The 27,015-nt window shown below is 40.7% G+C and overlaps 3 protein-coding genes across 3 annotated transcripts in view; 1 reads left to right on the top strand and 2 right to left on the bottom strand.

Moving 5' to 3' along the window:
- Nucleotides 1-8,508, bottom strand: part of T265_14317 (hypothetical protein) — a gene marked incomplete at both ends in the record, with an annotated part of 28,846 nt that extends 20,338 nt beyond the window's left edge. The window contains one exon of the mRNA XM_009173095.1: nt 8,299-8,508. Coding sequence (XP_009171359.1) covers nt 8,299-8,508 — 210 coding nt within the window. The remainder of the gene's footprint in view (nt 1-8,298) is intronic.
- On the top strand, nt 1,032-9,871 carry T265_14316 (hypothetical protein; the record flags this gene model as incomplete). Its single annotated transcript, XM_009173094.1, has 3 exons — nt 1,032-1,229; nt 8,239-8,391; nt 9,829-9,871. Coding segments are annotated over 3 exons (393 nt in total), but the record flags the coding sequence as incomplete, so codon positions are not given.
- Nucleotides 9,872-9,956: 85 nt separating this feature from the next.
- Nucleotides 9,957-27,015, bottom strand: part of T265_07544 (hypothetical protein) — a gene marked incomplete at both ends in the record, with an annotated part of 29,603 nt that continues 12,544 nt past the window's right edge. The window contains 4 exons of the mRNA XM_009173089.1: nt 9,957-10,320; nt 18,510-18,584; nt 19,958-20,127; nt 23,494-23,692. Coding sequence (XP_009171353.1) covers nt 10,132-10,320; nt 18,510-18,584; nt 19,958-20,127; nt 23,494-23,692 — 633 coding nt within the window. The remainder of the gene's footprint in view (nt 10,321-18,509; nt 18,585-19,957; nt 20,128-23,493; nt 23,693-27,015) is intronic.

Below are 27,015 nucleotides of genomic sequence, written 5' to 3'. Positions count from 1 at the left end.
GCGTTAGCGGTAACGAGATGGTCAGGGATACATTGTACTCATTTAGTTAGGGTGTCTTCATATCAACACCCCACAGAGAGCAGGATGAATCATCTGCTAGAAGCTACAATAAATTCCTGAGGTCCCCAGATATTTTGCTGCGTTTACAATATTTGGATTTAGCCGCCTATTGATAATTCGTAGTCTCCCACCTTACATAAACTGATACTGACGATCTGGTGCAAACATTTTTCATTGATGAAATGAAAACACACTGAAAAATTCAAATCAACTGTTGCAGTGTATCACTCAGGGAGTTCTGCTGGATTCACAAAACTCCTAATTCATCGAAGTCACCAGTGCAGCTAGTTCTTTTTTGTATTATTCATGAAGTGTACAGGACAGGAAACAAATATAATTCCGCGTGAACGCATGCATTAATCTCTATTCATAGGTATTCACGCCATTTGTACGGAGATTCACGATTCACCTGTTGCCAAACTGTCAGGTGGATTCAATCCAATGGCTAATTAATAATGTTTCCTCCTTACCCCGTCAATGGGGTACATCCCATTAGGGATTCCATTCACACGCACTGTACCAAGCCGCACTCTGGTACCATGTGGTCAGATCAATAATTTCACCCAATCATAACTCAATCCACAGCCATTTTTCCTAACATGCTGTAGATACACCGGTGATTTATGTTTTTGTGGCAAGCTATACAAATTTTTTGACCTTTATTTTGTACTTCTGCCAATGTGTCGGACTAACAATGTTCTCCTACAAGGACTAAGCCATCAAACCTGGATTTGCTTCTCGTTTGAAAGCTATTGGTTCAAACCAACACCCACGTGTCATAACATTCGTTTTACTCTGTCTTGATTGGTTGAACGGTTTTCGGTGCGTGCAGCACCTTCGTCTATGTCAAGTCATTTGCTAACTTCATAAAGTTTTGTGATCTGATATTGTAGCATCCGAGACTGAACCTTCCACAGGCCGGCTGCCATCACTTTTCTGGCTGAAAACTACTAAATCTAGACCATTCAATCATGTCTGGAATGTGCGCAAAATGTGCTCAACCTTTCGTATCCGGTAGTATTCTCACAGCTTTGGACCGCAAATGGCATCCGGACTGTTTTCTTTGCACCATCTGCAGAGGAAAGCTAGCCAACCAGTCGTTCCATGTTAAAGATGATAGTCCATACTGCACCAGATGCTGGAAGGAAAATTTCCAACCAAGATGCGCCGTAAGTTTCAGTTGCAGTAAATTGTTAAAGTACCTGAAACAGCCTGTAGAAGGCAGAATGACAGTCACTATGTAATTTGTGTGTATGTAGGACCGAAATTACCATTAGGGGGTCGTTCAGAAGACCGTTATCGTACATTATACTTGCATGTGCCACCAGGAGATATAGAAACCGAAATCCTGCAATGTTGAAATGTTAAGCCACACTATGTTTTCGTGTCTGTTGAGCACTGAAACATTGAAAGGTGAACTGTTGCTGCCTCTAGCAGAAACAGACAATGACGATCCATACCGAGAGTAGACATGCACAGTATTTCATGCCCCACCATTTTACCGTGAATTCACATACAAACTGTATAGTTTACGCTTATTCTTTAGTTTAAGATAAGGAGTATTACAGATGTTGTTCTGAGGTTTGGGCGTATTACTTCTGAAATACTTTTACTGCAATTTTGTCTTACAACACCTCTCAGTCTAGAGTGTGGATAATACAGGGCCCACACTACATTTTCTTTTAACCTCATCTGTATCTGATAAACAGTGTTCCACATTGGCGTGTGCAAACCGTACTTTGGCCTAAAATAATGTGAGGCGGTAAACGTCCGTGTGAGAAGTGAAATTTCGCAGCAATACTTGTGAACATATTGCCAAATATATTCTCGTTTTATTAGTGTGGTATGATCTGAGTGCAGGATACCACTTCTGCTTTTGTTGTGAGGTTATGTCTATTACGATTGTGGCAAGCTAGCACTAAGTCCCTTCCCTGTTCACCTTTACTCCTTTCTTTACAATAAGGCTTTCAAATAAATCATGGGTGTACGGCAGTAAAGCATCGGTGTTGAACACTGATGTCATGCTGTCGATGATGATGATGATCATGATTACGATAACAAATACCAAACCGGGTTATATTTCCTTCGCGCAGCATTAGGAAGCAAATTTGTTTACTTTGCCAAATAAAATTATCTAACTAATAAAAACTACATTAGTTGATCTATTACGATACTCATTAAGGTAATATTACAACTAAAGGTCGACGGCCGCAACGGTTAGTATATTGACTTCGAAAATATTCCGTAAACGGTACTGAACACTGACAACAGTTACTACACTGGAGCAACTGACTACCACCAACCTTGGCCGCATTGCGTTTTATCCACAAACTGAAGGCACATAACGATTAACAGCTATCTTACATTATCTGGCATCCAGTTTTCCATACCATTACCATCCTCAGAATATAGGCCAATCCGTGCCTCTATTCATGAAGTCCATGCAGGCTGCACGGTGTAGATCGCACTTGCTTGTTGATCTGCCCCCAGACACTTCAAGTCGGAGGGACTGAACGAATCTGTGGTGATGGGTATTAACTTAGCCCCCGAAAGCATTTTGAAACAAAGCTAAAAGACTGTACATTTTGTGTAGAAAATCAACATTATTGTCAAACCGCACTGCTACAGAAGGAAACGTCCTCAAACTTTTCTCGCGACACTGTATGAATAAGCACAAAACCAGGCCGTAAGTGTCGGGTAACCATACATTTGAAATAACAAGATCACCGGCTTTTACTCTGTTCATGTTTTTTTCGGTGAGCCCAGCTTTTTTTTCTAGACCTAACAACAGAACGGAGGCAAAATTTACCAGACACTAACGACAGAATGTGGTATTTTTTATTTACTGAGGGTATCGCGCTTGGACTGTGTGGTTCATGATCGCTTCATAAGGGATATCAAGTCCATCAAAAAAGAAGTGTTCATTTTGAACGGTTTGTAGCGGCTTTCGTCGGAATTAGTCGAAACCCGTAACATTATGCGAGAATACTACGAAATTTGATCGATCCTTACAGAATTGTCGTAAAAAGTTCGAAACCATTTTTGAATAATGAAAAAATTGTAGAAATATAATAACAGGAAAGCTGTTGCCATATCTTCCTTCGCCTATTTGGTAGCTGAGTTCCATATGGTTCGACTAGGCGAATCACTGAGCTAACGCATGACTACCAAATGCACATTGGTGCGTGATCCTGACTGCGCATTTTTGAACCTGTTACGACCCTAACGCTCATGCATCGTTCACAACAACTGTGGGGACGGTCTTATCCACACAAGGTAGCCGTAACTTCCGAAATGGTCACGTGTAGAGTTGGAATGCCACACCCACGTGCACTGAAAAACAAGGCCCTTTCGAATATAACACAAAAGGTACTGAGGAAAAATTCTGGTTATTTTTGTACTTCAGACCAATTGTAAGTATCAGTTTGCTCTGGAAAACGTCATAAAATGTAAACCGTATTTTTGAAGATAATTTTGCGGCACAGTGACTTAAAAACCGGCTGCTGTTGTCGCGTTTTCTGCTGTGTTAAAATCGGGATGAATATTCAGGCAGTCTTTTGCCGTTAGTTGTGGCAGAAGACTAATGACTAACTCGAAAAAATTGGATCATGACTATGTCCAACCAGGACTACCCATTAGACTTCAACGTCAGAGGACAGGGAGTAAAGTATTGCGAATGTGCAAAGGATTCCGTTCTCGACTGTGCAAAAATCGAACGCTTCGTTTTTGGTAATTTTACGTGAGAGGTCTAAGTGTATTCGGGCCAACATTGATCGTCGTTAGTCCTTCTGCCTGTAGACCCACCGACAATAAGGAGAATTTTGTACATATCGCCACTTGTTGTGGGATATTTCTTGTGGTAACATGGCTTAAAAAATATCACATCACATCCATAGTTCGTGATGAAAAATAACCGCATAACTATCTTAGTGTCAGATTTTCGTTGCGTTGCTGCTGAGAATCACTAGGTTAGGAATGCATCAGCTGTATTATTTGTGCAGTAAACAGTGGCAGCACAATAAGGTGGAAGAAGAGTGATTATTATGCTTTTGTAAATAGACTCATAAAGTTATGGACACATTATCACTGAGTGGCACCATCCAGCTTTTATGGTTTGAGATTTGTATTGAGCGTTACAGTAGAATAGAACTGCAAGCAGAATATGAGCGTCTACCGAAAACCGCTGGTGTAAATTTACGAAAAACCAATCTAAAATCTGTCAACACAAGAAAAACGGGACAAAAAGCATTGAAGAATTAACCTGCACTCACTGTTATGTAAGCGGATTTTATGCCCACAGCAAGAATAGAGGCTTTTTAGTGTAATTCCGGTCAATAAATGCCAGCTGAAGGCACAGTGGTGCTTTGGTACATCACACAGAACAAATTTTATCGGGGGATTGCGAAATCGGAGGAAAAATACTTTGCGACATGCGGTTTGAGAGGCCTCTGGATACTCCTTGAACTTTAATGAAATTCAAAGTGCACAAAAAAGTATACCTTCTGAGACCGACCTAAAGTCGAGGCTGTACCTTCGAGCCGTTTAACGCGACGTGGCCGTTTATCTCATCCATACTCTTGGGAGAGTACGAGCAACGTTTTAAGAGGTTTCATCAAGTAGTTAAATGTATATATTTAACGAACCACTTTTCGGTTCGGTTAGCTATAGTTCGTGAATTATATTCAGTATGCTCCTAAAGGAGTGGCATATTATTTTTGTGAAAAGACCAAAGATGTAATGAATTGTGCGCCAGAAAAGGAATCTTGCTGCACCTGTTTGGCACCAGGGAAACACAGATGCTGCTATCAAAGATGTCAGATTCGGTGCTATTTATCCATGTCTCCGATTCATGAAATGTTGACGAAGCCATTATCGAACTAAATCTCATTCAGAAAATTAAAGCTAAAATCCTTAGCATGGTTATGAAGACCATCGTAAAATGCCGGACAAAAAAACGAAGTATTCCTTATAATAATCGGAATCAATCAGGCTGCTCATGGTCTCGATAATCTAGAAGTGTAGCAACACGCATATTAATGTACATGTTAATTCGTCGTGATTTTGTCATAAGCAAATAACCTAGGATCACAAAGCATCTATACTTTTCTTCTCAAAGTCTAGTCTGTCGCACTACTACAAGACATGAGCAGTCCACCTTTTGAAACCAGAGGACATTAGGCTTTACAGTATTATCTCTCATAGTATAATAACCCAGCGCGCTCATGGTACCATTGCTTTTTGGTTTGGCAAATTGAAACACGCAGCAACAAACGTATACGTCTCCACCGCAAATAGACAAACAAGTTCTTCCGGTTCATTCTTCTCGTGTGTTTGAATAAAGCCTTTAACATTAACTGACATATGCTGACATCTAACCAAGCATATTAAATGGTATGAAAGAATAATCCTCCGATGATATCCAAAATGAGCGCTGAGACCACATTTGTGGTACACACTCCATTGAATTACGCCACAAACGAAAAACACAGGTGGCCCTACCTTGAGGATGTACAAGTTTGAAGATTCGTATGCAACTCCACGTATGTCATAATAGATATTTGTGTAAGGAGTGGCTGATTATAATTTTGGGAATACGTATGCACGGTAGCCAGTGCGCTACATGAAAACAGAAATAAGCTGTTACAGTTAGCCTTATGAGTAGTTTCTCACAACTAAATGATTCACTGATTCCTTGAGTAAGACATGAAACCACTGGAATTCTAAGCATGTGTCATTGCCTACCAAAGAAGGCTTGGCTAGCATCCTTCAGGACAATGGCGAGTTCATTTGAAATGATTTCTCAATTAGGCTTACACTTGGCTACTCCTGCATTCCATAACCGAAGTGTTCGCCTATTCTTCTTTCACCATTATGCCGGTGATTGGAAACAACTAATTCTGGCAAAAATACCATATACATTTTTGAGAAAACACCAGATTTTACAAGATTATTACTTTGCTTCGCTGACCTAAAGGCCTAGAAGGTGAACAAATCGTACTGCGAAATTATTAGACTACTCCATGATATCGGAGGACGTCTCAATAACGTTTGCCCAAATGTTGCTCTGAAAAAACCCGCAAATCAACTCTCCCTGCTGTTCGTAAGCAAACGCGTAAAATTTTGCCTGTCGCATCTCTATTACTGTTTAACTCATCCACTATCTGAGTTTTGGAGTCACAGACTTTTATAACTTCTCACACTTGCATAAGTCCACTCTACGGAGTCTCATTTCGCGAAGGTCAAGATTGCACATTGGTTAGTTTAACATGATGAGCATCAACATCACATATAGAAACATCACTGTTGACGTTACTGCTTTACCGCCGTCAAGCCACTAAGTGATAAGAATCAAATCCTGAATAAGAGAGAGGCTTCTTGCTAGCCTACAGCGTGCAAACACCAACGAACATTATGGTACGCATTAGAACCCAGCCCTGCATAACCTGAGTTAGGTGTAGCACTGCTTTGCCCTGTTCAGATGCACCGGTTTCTTATCCATTCGGAAACTAGTGGCAATTGAACGACTGGATGTACGTATTAGCGTAAGTGACTGTTCGGTGTTGCCCAGTAGTTCGCAGGCTAAGATGAAGATACGATCAGGAATGCTCAACTATATTTAGTTCTGTAGTGCTCGTGATAACTATATTCGATCCATCGATACGATGGTTTGTCTGACCACTATTAATATAGCTTCGTTTTTGACTCAAGTGACAAGAGATGCAGGTCAAATTGGGGGCATTCGTTAGATATTCAAAGGTACTGCACTCTTCATTTCAGTACAGCTCGGAACTCGTTTAGCTTTATATGTTTTATTGGACAGACCTCACACCCACACTGACAGTGATCACTGCTACGTCCAGTTCAGTGAACCCATATTTTGGAGCGTCTACGAAACGAGCACGTTCAAAAGACGCATGCATATATGCCCAATTTTGCCGTTCGTCGCCATAAGTAGATAGGAGGACAGGATCATTGCACAAGGCAAAGCAATGACTTACACCTCTGAAGTTATCCGGATCTGGTCTCTACTTCATATTGTGAAGTTTTTGAACTGATTAGCCATGTTGGATTCCGTATAATATACAAGCGCAACGCATGTATAGGTGCACAAAAAGTGAAGTAGTAGCTACCTTGAAAAAAGTGACAATCATCCAGCTGTAACACTTTCTGTGCCTAGCTGTCCTGTCAACAATCAAAAGTCTTGAAGTTTACATTTTCGGAAAAGAAACGGAAAATTAAAAACAAGGTGGTCAAAACATCCTTTGAGATGCTTTCAAATATACAGTGGGTTCAAAATATATTTGACAAAGAACTTACCGGGATTAGCTGAAAGAAGAGACCTATTGGTCTGTTAATAAAATAACTATAGGATTTTGAAAGACCCTTTTGATTTACCATACTTAGTGGTACCAGCTTATAACACCTATTAGAAGGGCCAGCACATTTTCTGGGTGATGCCATTACTCTAAAAAAAAACAAAATACAGCCATTTCCCAGGCTGATATAATGTTCCCTATTTATGAATGTAACTAAATGCTTTTTCAACAAATCGGACTTGACATTACAGCTGTCCTCCAAACAGCGCTCGCAAGTGAAACCAGTCAACATTCCGTTGTTTATGGAAACGCTCTCCTGTGGGCAAGGGTCGAAGGAATTGGGCCAAACCATTGCATCATTCTTGTTTACAGACGGGGTTATCACCAAATACGATGAAGGAAAATTCATCAGGATGCTGTTGTGTTTCTCTCTAAGGGTAACCTGATTTTCTCCTAATGGAAATAAATTTAGTACCTTGCCATTTCGCTCCCTTCTTCAAATCAGAATCTCCTCAGTGACGTTGTCTCTGCACTAAATTTGATGTGTCATTTATTCGACTGGATTGGACATATATAACTGGGACCAATCAAATAGTCTAAAATGAGATTGATCAATTCAACAACCAGTCAGCGCGTCCAAGCTTTTCAGGTTTGTGTCATTGTCGGCAAAATCAGTTAGTCTTCCGAGAACCGGGTATTCTAATATGACTAATCCATTAGCAATTAGCAAGCTATGCTGTCTACAGAGAAGCATCAGCCGATAGGTCATTGCAAAACTTGTATGTGCAGAAAAGTCTTCCTCGTTTGGAACGTTAAGTCGAATAATTCTGTATCACAAAATTTACTGAATTTCTTCTTTCAGACGTGCAAACAGATTATCGATCCTTCGGAACAGTACATGACCTACAACGATAATGCTTACCATAAAGGCTGTTTTACGTGTGCCGCCTGTCATCAAAGTTTGGCCGGAAAACAATTCTGCATCAAGGACAATGGGTACTACTGTCCTGAACATGTCTAGACTAGAGATCTGTAAGTTATCTGCTGAGTGATTTCCAATTTTATCACATCGATGGTTATGCTTCGCTGGTTCAGGGACGTCTTCGGCAAGTAGTGTTATCACGGACCTCATGAGACGCTGGACCTGTGAAACTGGTTGGCTATTTGTGACATTAGGCTGATAAGCTTTACTGACCCATCGAATTAGACTTCGGTTAAACAGCTTGATTGACTATTTTGCAGTTTCGCTAAGGAATAATACTTCAATCCATGAGGAATCTAGCTACTCGTGTTATCTCAGGTTCCCCGTGTAACATTGTGAACTTTTATCGACTAGAGGCCAGAAAACAAATGTATCCGAGTGGCCGGTGATTCAAGAGTATTTGTGCCAGTTTGTGTAGCTTGGAAAATCGAATGCTGACAGTCGATCGCACTATCACATGTTATGATCGTGACCTAATATCGGGACGTCTGTTATTCCGACAGATGGTGTTTCATTTTCAGGCTAGTCGAACAATTTGTGAAGAAGTGGAGTTGTGCAAAGTTTTTTAGTACACACATTTGAAAAGGAAGTAAGATCGACAATTTGCTAGTACGAAAGGTGCTTCCTTGGTTTGGTGAAACCCACAATTAACTATTTAGAAAATCATGCAAAAAAGTTCACCTAACTTCACGGAGCACTATGGGTAGCCTTGTTTCTGAGAAAGTAACGATAGGTTAATGTGGCTTCACAGTGGGAACGTTTTCGTTTCCGAGGTTTCTGTAAGCTAAATTTAGCTTATTGTATAGTTTAACTAGCCTCCTGCTCTACCATTTAAGAGTATGTAAAAGAAACTATCCTAATCACACTAAAATTGAGATTGCATCTTGAGGGATTCCTAAAACATTCCTTGTGGTATCTAGCCGTCTGCACAAAAAATGGCGAACAAAATGCCATTTAATAATAGCATTCAGTAGGGTACCAGGTTGAAATGGGCAGCTATGTTTGCCGAACACTAGTAGGGTCATTAAATGCACACAACCAACTCCACTAACGTATCGTTGACTGTAATCTTAATTTTGTAACTTTAATTCGCTTTTCGTAAAGAAAGTTCCAGATGTATTTTTAACTCAACCTTTCAGGAAGGACGCAAATTATAGTGAATATTTACAACTTTTGCAAGATAACCCTATGTCAACCCCTATCCGGAACTTCTATCTTATTTTTAATCTCGGTTATGCACTTGGAGAACATATTTCAACGCCGGTACCGCCTGCTATCAGCCTATACAACAACCGCAAAAAGTTCAAAGACTTCAATTATCGATTAATGCTGTGAATTTTAGCACGCTTCGACGAACTTAAATTTGATTCCCTCTCAGAAACCGTTTCAAATTTCCTCTTTCTCTTCACTTCTAGTCTCATCTCTTGGTGCTCCCTTGGTTCTTTCCATCCTTTCGTTCTTTTTTCATAGATCTCTCTGTCTACCATTTCGGACAGTCAAGAAATTTACCTAGAAGTGATTGAAACGAATACGGTAGACTAGCGCTGGATCATCAATCTTTCATTTTATTTCACTACACGATTTAAAAATATAACGTTTTGTATACTGATTTCATTTTTTGTGCAAAACACATATATGCTTTGATCAATTTAACCGGCTTTTGTATGGTTTTCTGGGAGTTTCTTAGACTCTTGTTGAGCTTGCCTGAGATGAAGAGCTTGCTGGTTGCTGCAGTAAACATAATAAATAACCACGTCGAAAATATTTCATTGGTTAATGCTTCCTGCCTTTCTTCTTGCGTCGCTCTGCTCGGATTTGCCTTCGGGCCTTCCAAGAACGCCAGAGACTTTGGATGGTCGTGGCTGCCCTTATCATATTCTCCTGCTCCTCCAACTCAGCAGCTTGCCTTTCAGCCTCCAACCGCTTTTCTTCAAGAACGGCATCTGCGCGGACTTTTAATGGCTGGGGGAAAATGTTGCAAATAATGATGACTAATTCAATTTAGATTCTAAAGTAGGTTGGAGTGAAAAGCACAACATTGAGAACTTTGATTGTTTTGCTGTTATTCTTATTATTACCCAGTCCATTATGCAGTGAAGCAAACCAGTAATTAGGAATCTCCGTAATTTCATTCTTCTGTGGTAGTATAGTGAAAGTTTAGTAAACCCTCATTTTTTTGTCGAAACATTGGAGATCGTCTAGGAGATTCATGGAATCCATTTCTTCTATTTGAAGATGTTCATCACCTATGTTCGTTTCTCCCACCAAATCCCCGTGTACAAAAGTCGGTAGCACGATTAGACATTGATAACTGCCTTGTTGAAACATTTTAACAAAGATATGTCCACTTACCCAGATATTTGTCAAACGCCATTGCTGATAGGCCACCTGTGCTCGCCACTCACTGGTAACGCACTTTTACAGCGACGAAAATCATGGGATTATTTGTACTTTCGCATAGCACCGTTCCCAGTAAACGATATCGAATATGTATTTAGCATCAAGACCTAGTCCTGGGACTTTAGGAAATACTCTGTGAAACCGGCCTAAGTTGGGCGTGGAAAAATTACAGGGCCGCCCCCTGATGATGCCACACTAGTCAAGATTTGAATTATTTATCCACGCCCTTCTGCCTCCAAAATTTCGTAACACACTTTGTTTTACTTATATCAAGTCTAATAGTGACATTCTGAATGAAGTTTCATAGTTTTTAGAGGAGCTGAGGCTTATACTCCGGGAAACCGGTAAAGCTTGTATGCCTGGAACCTGTTGACGTCCACAACGAAGTTTTGTTTACCAGGTCACATTGCTTGATTATACACTTTCTCGGACCTTCTATTCAACGGCACGTGTACCAGCTTAAAAAAGCATTGATCTCGCATATTGTGGGTACCAGAAAACTATCAGAACACGAACCAACACATTTGGCACAAACGGCCCGTTATGCAATCACATTTATTGTGGACTGTACTTTTATTCACATGGGGTCAGTAATTAAATTGTGTCCTCATCAGTGAACAAAAGTTCCCCCATGTCACTGGACGAGATGCAAGAGACTATTAGTGATGTGGCAGAAAAATGATGATGCAGAAAAAATTCGTTAAATTGGAAGAATGCTGGGTTTTGAAAGCCGCTTTACCATACAAAATAAGTACTCTAGAATTAATCTATGCTTACTGTGCACGGATTCCGTGACGTGTATTAACCAAGAGCCGATGAAACATCTCCGTAACTAAACCGTTCACTTCACATTCAGAACAATTCCTGAAACTCGAAGGTTAACATTAATTTTTTTTTGCAATATTATAAAGCTGGGTAAGTTTACATGCATCAAGTGGCACATTCAGCTTATAATTAAATAGTTTAGACCAACTTCAAAAAACAAGCCTCGTCGGTTATCTTTGTGAGTGCAAAATTCGTCATATTAAATCCAGTCATCATAAATCCACAATCGTGCTTTCGTTGCGCCACAAGAAAATAGAAGTTGGATTGGTTGAAGTCGAACTTGTTAGAGTTAACTTCGCCACTGTCTTTTTTCATTTAATAACTAGGTAGAAAAAAATTTCTACGGGTTACTCAACTTAGGTTCATTTTCGTAGAGGAAACCGATGCTCCCAATGTCCTACGGTGTCTGAGGTTTAAACGCAGTGAGATGAATTCAACTCGATACCTGGGGAATAAAGCGCAAAACGCCGCTTCTGTTGGTTTGAAAAGGATCCAATTCTGTCTCGAAAATAATGGTATGCTACCTTGACATTAGCTCAAGGAATGATAACTTTTCGACAGATTACTATCGGCTTCGTGTTCAAAAGAGCTCGTCAAGAAAACCTGGTTCTCGAACTTACACTATTTTTATTTGCTGCTCATGTTATTACAAGATGATTGTTTAACTACGAATATCGAACCAAGTTTCATCATGGAGTTTTCAAGGGCAACTTTTCCTCAATCATGTGAGTTAGTATACTGAATAAACCTCTAGTTCACCAATCAAAGCAAGGAACATTTATTAAGTTATCTTGTTCACACAGCTAGATGTGCACCAAAGCATAGTTTCACGCAATAAAGATTAACGCTAGGATGGTGACTTGAAGTTATTATGAGACAGCATATCGTAACTAGCATTAAGCTTCTAGTTGTGGGTATCAGACAGGGCAGGGGGTAATCCATGAGACAGTTAGGATTTGACAGTTTGTTCCACCGCTTGAACTGTATGGACCCGTGAGGGACACTTTTGACAAGTTGGAAAGTTAGTGAAGAGGAATTTGTATTAAGCATACAATATGGTTACAATTTCGCGTTAACACATTGCTCATTATTTTGTGGCAAAGTCGCACATTTACCTAGTTGTGGTGCGTTGAGGAGCTGCAGTTTCTTCTCCATTGCTTAATGACAGCTTTTTCAGTTCATGGAGTTGGCCAAGTGATTGCGATTTATTCTTGTAGACATTTTTGTTTAAAATGTATGGCCGTAATATTGTTACATCGGTAATGGCATCAAGGCAGAGGAAAATGAATTGTGATCTAGGGTCAAAAAGTACAGTAGCCAACAGGACTGAAGACTGGCTAGCTAATTAGAAGACTAGTTCTTCGTCGTTAAAAAATGTCTCCTAATCACAAGTTAGATCAGCTCGTGAATTAGGCATAGTGTGTCATGCGTGATAGAATGATGAACCTGTTTTGGAAGGAACGTCCAAAAAAGTGCACTGCTTTAACTGTGGCTTAATGAGGTTGTGTCGATGCTGAAGGTAGGTGCTCTTTGTGAGTCAAAATTTAATGGTCATATTAGGTTCTTTTTGGTGCATGCTATCAAACACATGTGACAAGTACCGAGTGTTTGGCTTTTGTCGCTGAATGTGTTTTATGAACTGCATGGATTAGGAATAGTGCCTGAGCCTGCTTATCCATCTATCTCTATGAAAATCTCGCCGAAAAATAACCAGGGTAATTCATTTTCCTGACCAATGTCGATAACAGTCAAACCACCAAATTTTCTGGCCATTTAGCTGAGTGTACTTGTCCTCCTAGAAGCAGATAAACTTACCTGTTTCTGATCAGAATGGCTTTACAGTTAGGATAGAGGCACAGTAAATATATGGCGGTAGGCAGATCCCAATATTGCTGCTAGTGAGACCTCTTCATGAACTCATGTGAATTCATGTACGTGAATCTGACCGCAAAGACGTTCAACAATGCGAAAAAGGGTTTTTCTTTCAAATAAACTTTGATTCTGTGAGTGGATCTGGTCTCTGCCAAAAAGATGGGGAGCACTGTACATCTGCTTCGCCCTTATTTGGAATTATCAGTAATGAGCATCTTACGAATAGTTCGACTTGACCAAACCAGCAACCTCCCAGGCGAAATCGCGTTCAAAATTTTCCAGATTTTCTCATACTACAAAAAGTCGTTTCTTTTGGTTCAAGGGCCGTCTGGATTGCAGAAACAACGGTAGCAGCTATATTTGGTACTGATTGACGCAGGTACCAAAAATATCACAATCATTTTTATACTTCCGTGAGACCGCTGTTAACGTCTCTATTAATATATTCATTTTTATAACTACTGCACCGCTAAAGAGAAGAGGAGGAAGAAAGTGGGAACGATGTATTTGGTAGATATTATTAGCAACGTCGTAAATGCACGTAGTCTAGTCCAACGGTCTTCTCTAACGCAAGGGTAACATTGATCAGCTTTCAAAGTTGACTTCCCGAACCAGACACTCTAAACCCATATTTAGGTTAATGCAAGTGAATTTCGAAAACAATTGTGTGCCTTACGAGCATCATTTACAGCAGTATCTTCGAAGTCAAGAATAACAGCTAGCGGCCTCAAAGCCATGAGGAAGGGCCTCAAAACAACAGCAAAATATGCAGAGGACGATAATCAAAGCCAAAGTATTTATGTGACTTAAAATAGGTTATTTAAAAGACTGTTTTCTTGTCGTTAAAGTAGCGTACTGCACATGAGGACTTCTGGTCATGTGCACCTTTACCCCAGATGTTGCGGTTCTTGTATATATTGGCCCACAAAGTGCACCTTTGGGAATTTCCACTCTCTGAATCAACCTAACGAGGGGAATGCGAACCCAAAAGCATTATTAGATCTTGCACTATTAATATGCGTACAACACCCGTCTACTCGCCAGCTCAGACCAGATCGCTCCGCCCTCTTAACAACTCAAGATAAGCAAACAATTCTTTCGTTTGGCTGATGACCGTTAGCCATCCAGTTGCTGTTGTTGGTAATCGTAATAGAAGTTTCCAAGCCCGGGTTGCGCCTCGAAAGTGATGTCAGGAAGTGCTTTACAGAAAACCGAACAGCACCGTACAGTATCCTCTCTTATTAGAGGAGGGCAAACACTAAGAATACCAAACCTTGAGGTGAATTGAAGAAGGTTCCTGGATAACAGCATCTTCCATGTGAGCAAGGAGATTTTGAACTTTGTAGCGATGGTACAAGTATGTCAATAGAGCCATGTTTTGATTAGCGCTCGGAGGTTTAATCTATACTGCAAGAGAAGGAGACCTAATATCGAAATAATCTAGAGCGAAAAAGAGTTAACTGGCGGAACAGCATGGAAAAAACTGATAGAAAGCTCTTTTCGAATGCACTGATTCTTCCTGTCAAGTTGAAGTTCAGGATCCCCTCATGCTGGTTAGATATATATCTACTAGCTGTCAGATAATGACTTTTCATTGGAATTACCCGAGAAGTTAAAGCAAACTCTAGTGGTAGTAACCCTTGTCATTGGAAGCCAGTGTACTGTGATTAATGTTAAACTGTGTCGGAACCAATGAGTGAAACTATCTATAAACCCATGAAGACCAGCGTTTTTTTCATTATACTCATCCTACTCGATGAAGTTTTCTTGGTAATCAATCATACCGCGGAAGCGAACACCAAAAATGTCAGATGCTTATGCAGTGTCTACTCCATGTGCTTTTTTAATGCCTACCGCGATGCGAAATTTAAACACCGCCCAGCTCAATCTGTTAATGATCTCCTCAAGATGTCTTGTACTGTATTTCACAGCCCAAAAGCCGGTTTATTTTCATGAAGGATTACAAAAACAAGGAATGGTATAAAATTGTTTCCTCAAGGATTCGTTTAATAAAAAACCAAGAGGGCACTGAAAAGTCTGGTACATTCCACAAAGGGCGTACCACGTCACAACGGAGAATTTGCCGAAATGTGACCCAATAAACATTCACCAGTTGATTTGGTGTCGCAAGTTTGACAAGTGAAGCTCCGTGAATTTGCAGCCCCACTTTAGGGACCTCAGTTGCATCTGGTTGTGATAATCCACATAGACCTTACAACTAATTTTATTGTGCTATCATCACAGTAGAAACAAAATCGCACCATCATTACCGTCGTCCTGCAACCCTCATTATCAAACATAAGGCATATTGAATTCCTACAGGGTTCCTTTCTCCAACAAATCTAATGGGTAGAATGAGTCGGATTTTATCTTTTTTTCAAACCACTCCGTACCTAATCTTTCACATTGTGAGGCTGATTCCTTTCTGTTTACATTTACGGTCAATAACGTCTATAAAATGACGGACTGATTCAAGTGCTCACAAAAAGACTGAGCAATTATTGTCGGTTTCAAAATCTTTTACACTGTCATTCCACAATGAAGTTTATTCGAAAAATAGACAACATCTTTGAGGATTATGTCTAAGACTAAATTTATGTCTATGTACATTTTGCATTCACAGACCCATATCAGCTCTGTACCTCCTCACAATGCTCTTGAGAAGTTAAGATTTGACAATGTCTGTGGACGTCGTTTACTTGCATGTATATAATAATAATGTGCCAGTTACATAAAGCGAATAAATCTACCTAATAAACTTTGTTCGGGCTCTACACAATACTAAGTATATAAGCAAAAGGCACTGTGGATTTTGGGTTACCTTCTCTCGTGAATTCCTAAACACCAAATGTTATCTAAAGCGGCTACTTAGGAGTCTTCCTATTCTGTTGCTACCACTGTATTCATACCCTAGTTAATTTTCTATAGAGGCGGTGGCTCAGGTAGGGTAGATGACTGTTGGCTTGTTCGCTGAGCTAAGCAATTTGATTGCAAACGTTTCATCACCAGTCGAGGTGACAGCACCAGGCGTGTGGTTGTGCCACAACAACTAGCCCACCGCTACGCACCATTACGCCCCCCAAATTGCTCAGCTCAGCGAACAAGCCAACGACCACCCTAATTGGTTTGTGTTTCAAAATTGGACTACATTCCGGTCCAAAAGTACAAAAGAGAAAGACCCGTACTCAAATTTCATGCCCACTTGAACCTCCGAGTTTCGACAGAATTCAAAAGTTAGTTGCTATTGCCGACGCAGAAAATTGGCGAGTCCCAGCGGACTCAGTTGTCCGGTTTACTGCTATTTATCTTGCACAACGTAACCAGTGAATTCGTACGATGGTGCGAGTATTGCGTGAGACATGGTTTAGCCAAATCTAGCAACCTTGCCCAACCATTCATCTCACCAAAAGAGTGAACAGGTAAATCACAATGCACATTCGTATCAAAGTTAATCAGACATCGTTCGGTCGTAAAGAAGCAGTGAATGCTGCCACATTTGCTAATGCTCTTTACTTGAAAATATGTCCATATCTCCCTAAATTCTAGCCAATCCTTTCTTTATAATTCGACCGAATTTGGATGCTCGCCTACTGTCAGCTTTTTAATACTCTACCGAGGCATCAACAGCTGTGATACAGTATTTAGTCGTTTTTTATCACACAATGATAACTGAACATTCCTTCAGCTGTAAAATTTCGCTAGACGTTACCGGTAATCTGCCGGTATCCTTCATCTTGAGTTGAAATCAAGTTTTCCAGTCTTGGACATAGTGCATCACTGCGATGTTATTTAGGAATGGCAGAAACGCCTTTCTCATTCAATGGCGCACTGGTCTCACCAAAATCCAGAACACCGTCGATATTATCGTTGTAGCCAGCAGCCCCAATTTAGCGCTGATGGGTCGCACTTTCTCGGTGAGCTTAGCGCATAAACGAACAAGGCGTAGGATGCCTCTAGAGTTGGACCAACATCTCGGTTGATCAGTCCTATTGGAAAGGCCTACTTTTGTTTGGCCAACTTTTGGGGAAACGTCAGGCTTACAGTAACTACCCTGAGGATAGACGCAATGCACTACTCATAAGGTTGCTGAAAGTTCTCCAACAGCGCACCACCGTTTTTGCCCTTCTTGGGATTCGTTAGTAGGCACATTTTCCGACTTTCCGTCAACATCTTCTGCAATGCACTTAAGGTTGCTGAAAGTTCTCCAACAGCGCACCACCGTTTTTGCCCTTCTTGGGATTCGTTAGTAGGCACATTTTCCGACTTTCCGTCAACATCTTCTATTCTAGATGAGATTCTTCCACGACAGTCTTTTTTTATAATGTTGGCATCCACTATCTACCGGTCGAATTCGTTTGGTAAACAAAATACAAATATACCTTGGGCGACGTTATCTCCCCTGTTTACTTACAGTCCATCAGCTCCCACCTTTTTCACACTCGTCATGATTTGGAATAACCGATTTGGTTGGAAGAGAAATCTTCACTCAGTTGGATTATAAAAGCGTGGAATGCTTGGTTTCAAGGAGGCGAGCAAAGCGAGAAAAGGTTAATCATCCACTCAGCATGGTTACATAATTCCCATCAATTCATTATATTTATACAAGCTGATGGGGATAGGTGATGTCAGAATTTCCGTTGAAATTTGTTACTTGAAATTGTTACTTGTTGCAATTTGTGACTTGAACGAGAGAATCCAAAGTAAGACTCCTGTGCAATGTGCTAGATAGAATGAGAGCCAAAATTTCAAAACCGTGATAAAGCTAGGTAATCCACCTTTATTTAGGATTCAAGCTAACCACTACAGTAAGACACACAAAGAACACACATTAATGAACACTAACACTAGCACTAATGAAAATGCACCGCAAACATTGTTTGCCCCCTCTGCGAGATCAGAGTGATATCCAACGGTTCCTACTTATGCTGGTTGTAACATGTCCCTCAGTTCACCCCTCGCTTGCCCAAAAGGGAAGAGGGATATCATGCTCAGAGCAAAGTGCACATTGGAACAAAATAGCTATAAAAACCATCAGCATAATTAGTTCAACTCACTTCAAGTTTGCGCATCAGTTCATCACATGCGGCCTTGACCTTTTGATCTTCTTCCTCTAGTTCATCATATTCAGCCTAAACAGAGCGAAAAAATTTCGAGACGCCTACTGTTTATGGAACTTTAGCTTGATATCTTGACATTATCACATGTGATATTCTTACTTGTTCCCCTAAGCATTTCTACCAAAACAACCTAAGGAAACTTTCGGGATATCCTAAGCATGGAAATGATAGAGGACAGCGTGTTCAATGGCCTAATGCTTCAGTTTTAGCCAATTCGATAGATGCCTATGAGACGCCGCCATTTAGGTTCACCTGAAAGAACGGCCTTTACTACATTGTGTTTACCGCCTGAATTAATCAGCATTTCCCAAATGCATGGATGTGTAGGCCAAATCTCCGTCCAGATGGACTTGAACTTTTGAAAAGTTTTGCTGCTTCGCCGTTAGCCACATCCTTCCTCACCAGTTTCCTGTTATGTGGTTCAGATGAGGTACAAACAGATGACTTCATATTTATCTTGTCCGCTGGCCTTATCGACCTAATTAATTCTAAATTTTGGCCCAAATTACCCCTAAATTTCGATAATACTTTCACCACAGGTTGAAAACCGACAAGTATCAATATTTATTTTCGCTTTACTGGTTGTAAGTGTTTTAATTGGGACTCATCGAAGTGCTATGATGCTGATAACGCAAGATAAGTAAGATGAGCAAGAATAGTGTTTCAAATGATCGATAGTCGATTTACTAACACGTAGATGACTTTTCTGTGTCTGACACGCAGCAATAGGTTGTTGGGGTTTCGGAAACCAAAATCTAATGTGAGAATGTAAACCTAGAACCTTACATTTCACCCTAGCTTTAGACATTTACACCAAGTGAGAACTACTGACGAGATTGTCACGCAAAATTATCAACGAATAATGACCAAATACAAGCTAAAATGAAGGAACCATTCTGTGTGTGAAAATATTCACACAATTTACCGCATCTAAAATTTTGTAAGTTAAAGCTGAATTCGGCGGCGAAATTTTGCACGAATGGACACGTGCTTGGTGGGAACCTATGTCAGCCTATCTGTATCTCACGCATTCACATAGAACCTTGATTCTTCACTACAACTACAGGGGGCTGGTGCGTTCCCATGTGGCGTTTGTGGAGGTTGAAAAAGACTAGCACAACATTTGTATATCTCGGCAATAGCCCCAAGCTCTGCATTAGTTTACTCGAACCTGTGTGGTCATGGAGTGATTGCTCACCTAAATAGTTTGCCATCCAGAAAACCTGTATCTATTTCATCGCTTCCTAAATACGCAAATTCTCTAATGCAGTAGCATATAATTCATTGAGTTTTGCTTACGGGAATTTCTAATTTATGTAGTAGCCACCAGCATTTGACCAACACATTCAGTAAGAAAAACGCTAATTTCGTAATATATCACTCACCTGCATTTCGAACAGTTCGGTATCAGTTTTACTTAACGTGGCTGCAATCGTGTCTTCCACTTTCCATTTTTCCATGCGGATATGACGTTCATGATCCATGTTATGTTTCGTAAGCCATGTGAGATGTTGTGCAGCTTGCTGCAAGCACGCCTCCTGCTCCCTCATCATTTCTGTGACAAAATTGAGAAGTCGCAAGTAATCAGATTACATCGGTAGAATCGATTGATTTTGTTCATAACATATTTTTTCACTTCATTGGCTTCTGGAAGACTGGATGGCCAAGGAGTTATGGGCCTATGGAACTATTACGCTCTGTCCATGAGCCCATCTATAAATAATATCAGTGTGGTGTGTTCAGGAAAGAAGCAAACAAGCACCTGAGATACAGAAGGCAAAGAAACATCAGCAGTAACCTGTAATCCTCTACCCGTCCTACACTACACAGTTAATAGGACGATAGGCGAGTGAAAACAAGCACAGGATGGTATGGTATAAAAGGGTTGGTGATATTAACAGCAGGAGTTAAAACTTCCTCATATACTAAGATGTCACCACAGCGTATTGCACACAGAGTCCGTCTATAGAGCATCGTTCTTCCGAATGCCAAAAGGCAAACCTCCACGAATAATCCAACCCCAATCTGGAAGTGATATCCGGCATCCATTGCATCCTTAATCCGTACAGAATTTATTGTAAAATTCGGAACACGAATTGCCAAATATTGATGTTTTCACGATCCCTCGTGCCTAATACGGATCAAGGAATTAAAGAACTTGAATTAAGCGCTCCATAAAAATATCATCATATTGTTAATATTAAAATGAGAGCTGGAAACATCCGTTGACATAGTCTTTGCGAATGAATTGCGCGGGACTGTTGAAAACATCAGATAAGTAATGCTGAAATACGTCAGGGAAGTCCGATTTTCCTCGACGGATCATCTGATCATACGCCACGTTCCATTGTTTAAGCCGTATTCTGTGTATACCAGAGGACCGTCTGCTTCAGAGATCCAGCCAGTTTGTCGTCCGTGAACAGCTTGGTCCATCTCCTTCAAGGTGTGGCTATCATTCCCTTATTATCTTTTTCCTCAGTGGACGAGGCTGTGACATCTGGAATCGCTTCATATCGTACACGGCTTGTGAGCTGAAAAACTGAACTCAGCTGAACTGAGACCAGTGTTTCATGGCGCTTATATTAGCGATCCATGGAAAATCCATTTTTGTCTTTCTGTGCATTGACTTTATCATGAATTAATCTCTGGGTTATCTTCAAACGAATCTTTATGGCTATCTGACATTGGTGAGATATTTTCCTAGAAAACGGAACCAAATTTCTCGGGTTGGCTAGTTCCTTATCAAAATAGTTTATTTCAAAACGTCAGGCATCTTGATACCAAATCGTCACTTTAAAAACTTTTGGCATTACCCAGGCTATATTCACAACTGTGCGCCAGAATAGTTAGTTAGGCCAAGAAGGCATGTTGATAACACAAGAAGATCGACACCACCTCATATCTATGACGAGGGACTACGTAAGATCTTCATTATTTTGGGTGGGAAGTTTGACATGCAACCCCTAGTGCATCAGCTTAGGCAACAATACCAGTGCAAGAACACTGGAGGGTATCATCAGATCAGATGGGAATTATTTTAAATTACCTGCTCCTTTCGATAAATACACAACTTTGCCTAATGGTTTTGCTTTCGCGGGGATCTAAGCTGAATCTCTCGTTTATGCTATTCGTCTTTGACTGACTATACTTCACCAGGCCACCTCGTGTTCCAGCTGGTATGATATTTGCGATTCCGTAATACATTGTGTAGACGTAGCACTCAACTTATATGGTCAGGGACTTTTCCGCAACCTTATGAGTAGTATGTCATGTATATACCTGTTGCTTCGTTTTTGTCACAGCATGTCGTTACACTTTTAGGCAAACTGTCGAATAGGACTGGGTTATTCCATAAAGAAAATCTGTAAGCACTGCACGGAGTTTTTTGTCGCCGAAGATGAAGACACTCTGTTCAAGAGCTTCTTGCGCACAAAAAATGATACTGTGGGAAAGGTAAGTAAATCTCTACTGTTTGGCTGATTTTTTGATTCAAGGATTTACTGATGTAAGCGTATCCAGTTAGTCTGTGTTAAACCGAGGTGATCTTTTTTATCTGACACTTTCAGGGGAAAAATGAGATCGCTGTTGGACTAGGTCTTCATTAAGTTCATCTGGCCGTTCTGTAGCTACTAACGTTTCTCTGACATACAACCAAACACACTTCCGGATTTCATATGGGCAGGCGCAGTTTGTGCAGGACGTGCATGCCCTTCTGAGAGAAGCTGTGGAAGCCAACAAACCTGTTATAAATTTGCCTCTACTCTTGTAAACATGTGACCGACAAGCATATTACCTCGGTGGTCTTGGACAACGACAAGGAGAACTACACATCATGCCCGTGAACATTATGCGAACCATATAAAGCGTGCATACGGATCCCCAAGTCATTGATGTCAGTTCATCTGCAAAGTTAACAGGAGAATCGACAAAACGCAAGCTATCCGATCGCTTTTCACTCTCGGTACGCTTCGGTGCACATCTGGATTCTTTTTTTCGTAAAGTCACTTTTTGGGATCGATGGCTTCAAGATGCCTTGGGGTATTTGCTTATATGACAGAATAAATGATACATAAAAAAGCATAGCTTCTTTATCGTGCCAGTACAAAGTTTAACACTTTTAATTTTTCTGTCTCTTATTCCTATGTACAACAACCGTGGTTGGGATACATACTTTAGAGGTAGACAGTTTCAAAGATTTTGTTTTTAATGCTGTGAATATGATATCCTGTTTTCTCAACGGAGCGCCACAGAAGGAACCCCTATGGCGATTTAGTATTTCCTTAGCTTATGTTATTCGCGTCAACGGTGCTCCACGTCAATCGTGCAAAATACATTTTATCTCTATTATATGAAACTCAGGTGGAAACAAAAGCCACAACTCAGGTGCGACCAGGAGTGGCGTGCGTGACCTTGAGCTCATTTTACCTGCAAGACAGCAGAATTTTCTGCCCCTTCAATACACCATCTGTGATGCCCAGTGTTTTGCTGGATGAACTTCACATGATTCACTCAGCGTCTATTTTCACATATGGGTGATTTTGTTGATGATGTTGCGGAAATATGTCCTCAATTTCGAGAGTTCACATGAGTAGCGCTCCGTTGGAAACACGGCTGCTAACAAGGAACGACAGAAACTCAAAATCTCGAAGAGTGATGTAGGACAACGCCTTCTCTCTGAACCGGATACAACCCTATAACAGAGGGCCTTTAAGCAGCCTTTTGAGTTTTAACTCTCAGTGAACTGTTGAGGATACATTAATTCGATGATCGTGAATGCTCCTTCATAATGCTCTTATTCGACTTTTTGAATGGTGACTCCGATAAGATGAAGGTCACGAGCGTTAAGTAAACCTGTAACCAGTAAAAGATGAATATTCAATAAAATAAAAATTTGAGCATATCGGGTGTTCCACGTGGTCACTGTCGGCCCAAGTAACCCCGATTCGAGGAGTGGTGTTAGAAAAAGATTGCAAAATAAACATACGGTGATGTTTTTGTTTGGCAACTCGTCTCTCGTTGTCGTGCTGTTGCTTCAGCTCGCGTAGTTGATTCTGCGTTTGTTCCTGAATGTCTCGTATTTTGGCTTGAATTTCGCGCACGCGTTCCATTCGTTCAATCAGCTAAGGTGTAAAACACATAATGAGAGCTTATCAACCTAACAGACTGGCAGCTGAACATTTTAATACCAGTGCAGTCAGCGAATTTTTGAGAATCATGTATGTTTTAAGTAAATAAAACTTGATACGGTCCTCCTTATCCTCACGAATAAAACGATTTCACACAGTGTGTACCTGATTCTGTATGAAACACCCTTAGGCAGGCAGTAAATTGATTCTAATGGTATGCAAAATTGATTCTTGTGGTATAAGTAGACAAAAAACGCAACATTCTGCAAGCTGCACCATATGGACATTGGAGCCAAGCAACGACACCTTGGATAGGTAGTACTTCGGGGTCAACAGATAACCATCCAACCGGCACCATCTTCGCAATCGCAAAAGGCTCTGCTCAGCTGGCTATTTACTAGAAGTTGGAAGGGGCCGGCGCAAGAGCGTAGCCCTGCTTCATCCCTGTAATCTTTCCGAGAGTCGGCGAGGTAGATATGCACTGCTGGTTGAGGTTGATGGGTCATATAATTTAAATCACATCTCATGGCCGGCGGAATATTGTTGGAAAGCACTGCTGCCAGGATGCCAGATCTTCGTCAGACTTTTCAAGTCCTTCATAATTTTGTAAGCATTCGGTCAGTTTATAGTACTGGACCTCTCCAGGGACACTGGAGTGATAAATCTAGCTCGATGATGCCTGGTATTCCCTTCGTGATGTCTTCAAATCGGGAATACGTCAGCCAGCTGGGAACCCGGTGAGTTTTTACTCTTTTAGAAGGTCGCTTCTTCGTTTGGGAATGCCAATAAAACTTCAGTGCGTACAAAATCCTTTCGTTGACGAGAATGTTTTGTTTGGAGAGTCTTTTTGCAAGAAATATGGTAAATTCTCAGGCAGTACAAAATTTAGCTCATGAAGAGGTGGAATATTTTAACAGTACTGATGGTGATGAGTGGCAAAAGTGGTTTCCCAAAGTTCGCCCGTATGGACTGGTTTTTCGGGACCGTCTTTCACGCTGAGTGCTGCGAATTCTCCGTCAGTTTCCTGACGGTTACAATTGCCTATTAACCGTTATTCGTCCATTTTCTACCAAAGATAGTAAACTATGGTGATATGGCTTGTCTCTAGACTTCGTCACGGGTTAGCTGCAGTCGAAAGATATGTTCATTGTCAAATGAGCTGCATATCAAACACGTGAAGCAAGCTTTATTTCTGTTGACTGATATTTCCAGCGTGATTAAGTGTGCATCAGAACTAAACACCATCATTACTGCGTAGCGTAAGAGATCATTTTCGTCTACCCTTCACAGTCACCGTAGATTTATAACGGGTATATGTTTTGGAATATTGGTAGATCGGGTCCATTAGTTGATAACTGATCCATTAACAGTTGATCAATTACCAAATAAATAGTTGTAAAGAAACATCCATCACATGTCAGTCACTCTTCCGAACGTCAACAAATGTCATGCTCAAAATGTGATTGTGTCTTAGAATTTCTGGTGCCAACAATGAGGCGCATGGGTAGTACGGATTGGATCATTATTGAAGCAGCCGTTCTGAAACCCATAAGGATTTTACAGTTAGTTTTCAGACCCGAGGCTGTACATACAGAGCTAGTGATGGTCGCAAATGTTCTGAAATTTCAACTTCTTGATTACATTTGAACACGTTAGCATGAAAAACACGGTGATGTTCCGTTGGCACGATCGCTGTTCGTTTAATTTACTTGTGTTTTACTTTCTTCTCACTAGATTATTCAAGCACTTACGAAGTCAGGCTACTGTCGTGGAAATTGATCGACCGAGCTTGTATAGGACAATAAGTGTAGAACAACTGTACCATACTCAGTAAGCTACCTAAGGGCATCTCGTATTACTGCATCAGTTGCATCCCTTCAGATTTCTTTTCTTACAGGACAAATAAACCAAGTGAATGTGAGTAAACTGGCTGGGCCATCGACTCCAATGTGTAAAGGTCAATCCTTTCTTCTCCTATTCCTTGTTAAAAAAGCCGTAGTGGCTCTGAGCACTATGCATCAGCCCATAGTTTGTAGTTGAAAAACTGACTAACCATAGAGAAGAAAATGCTGAAAATGCTGATTTATGGCTTGATTATGTCAGTATGGCGTTGCCGAGACATGCGAAGCTTTTTCCACTATCGAGAGATTCGTCTATTGATTTATGGTACAAAACACTCAGCTTTCAATCAGGAAATGTTTTCGTTCAGGCCCTAGTCCTACCTTGATCATCGATACATAGCCTTTTTCCGGGTTGTTCTACTGTTAAAAAGGTGCCGCAGTAGACAGCAAAACCTTGGTCTTCACCTATTTCCAGGCCATTAAATGCTTGCGTGAGTATCGCTTAGGCTCGCATTTACATCAAGCTATTGATCCATGCTTTGATAAACCAGTTCCTTCGGTCGTTTTTTGCCACTATGATTTAGTTCTTGTAGTCGTTTTAATGCCAGATGAGCACAAGTGCTTCACTGCTACATAACTTCAAATGAAACTAAAAAAATCGACTTTAACTCCTCAAAACTGGAGGGCTTCTAACATATCAGTGGGATACTTCATCCTGTCAATGAAGCTGAAAAAACCGAGAAGCATTGTAAGTTTGTTTAATTCTTGTTGGAAATAATCAGCGGAGCGCATCTAACGAAACTCAGAGAATTTCAAATTCGCGGTCTTCCAGTTAGAGATTGAGCGCTTAATTATTTGACCGTGAGTCACTTGTCAGTCGACTAGCTCTTACCTAGACGGGACGTAGCGCCGTTATTCTTCGATAACGAAAACCCTCAACTCATGTTCACATATTCACTGGGTCTTTGAGCGACGACTTCCTACATTATTATTGGGACTCTAAATGTGTACCATGAGCATACAGATGTCCTCCGAAAAGAATTTGACAGGGTTTTGAAAGCTTTTATGAAGGTCCTAGTGAAATTCTATATAGTAAGTGTCAATCGAAACACATTGAAGCATGGAGGAGAAGAATATGATTCACCCCTGAGACCTCCATCCTTACATACCAACCTGCTTCCTTGATTGCAGTGAGCATTTTTTTCTGGAAAGGCAACGTGAGTCATTGCAAACACCAATCAGTGATCTACTGGGATAGTTCTCTCACAATCCAAACATCTGTCCTTGTTCAAGGACCAATACAACAGATGACCAGGTGGTGTGGGTTGTGTGACTGAAATATCGGTGACACAGTTTTCTTTGAGTGGGTTACTTGCATTGCCTCAAGACATTCGTATTTGAATGGTAAAGTGTTCACCCACTAGTCATAAAGACACAATACCCCTTATTCGAAACAAGGATGAGACAGTTGTACAG

This window comes from Opisthorchis viverrini, assembly GCF_000715545.1.
Source record: "Opisthorchis viverrini unplaced genomic scaffold opera_v5_172, whole genome shotgun sequence".
Lineage (NCBI taxonomy): Eukaryota > Metazoa > Platyhelminthes > Trematoda > Opisthorchiida > Opisthorchiidae > Opisthorchis > Opisthorchis viverrini.
This window is presented reverse-complemented; position numbering and strand designations above follow the sequence as displayed.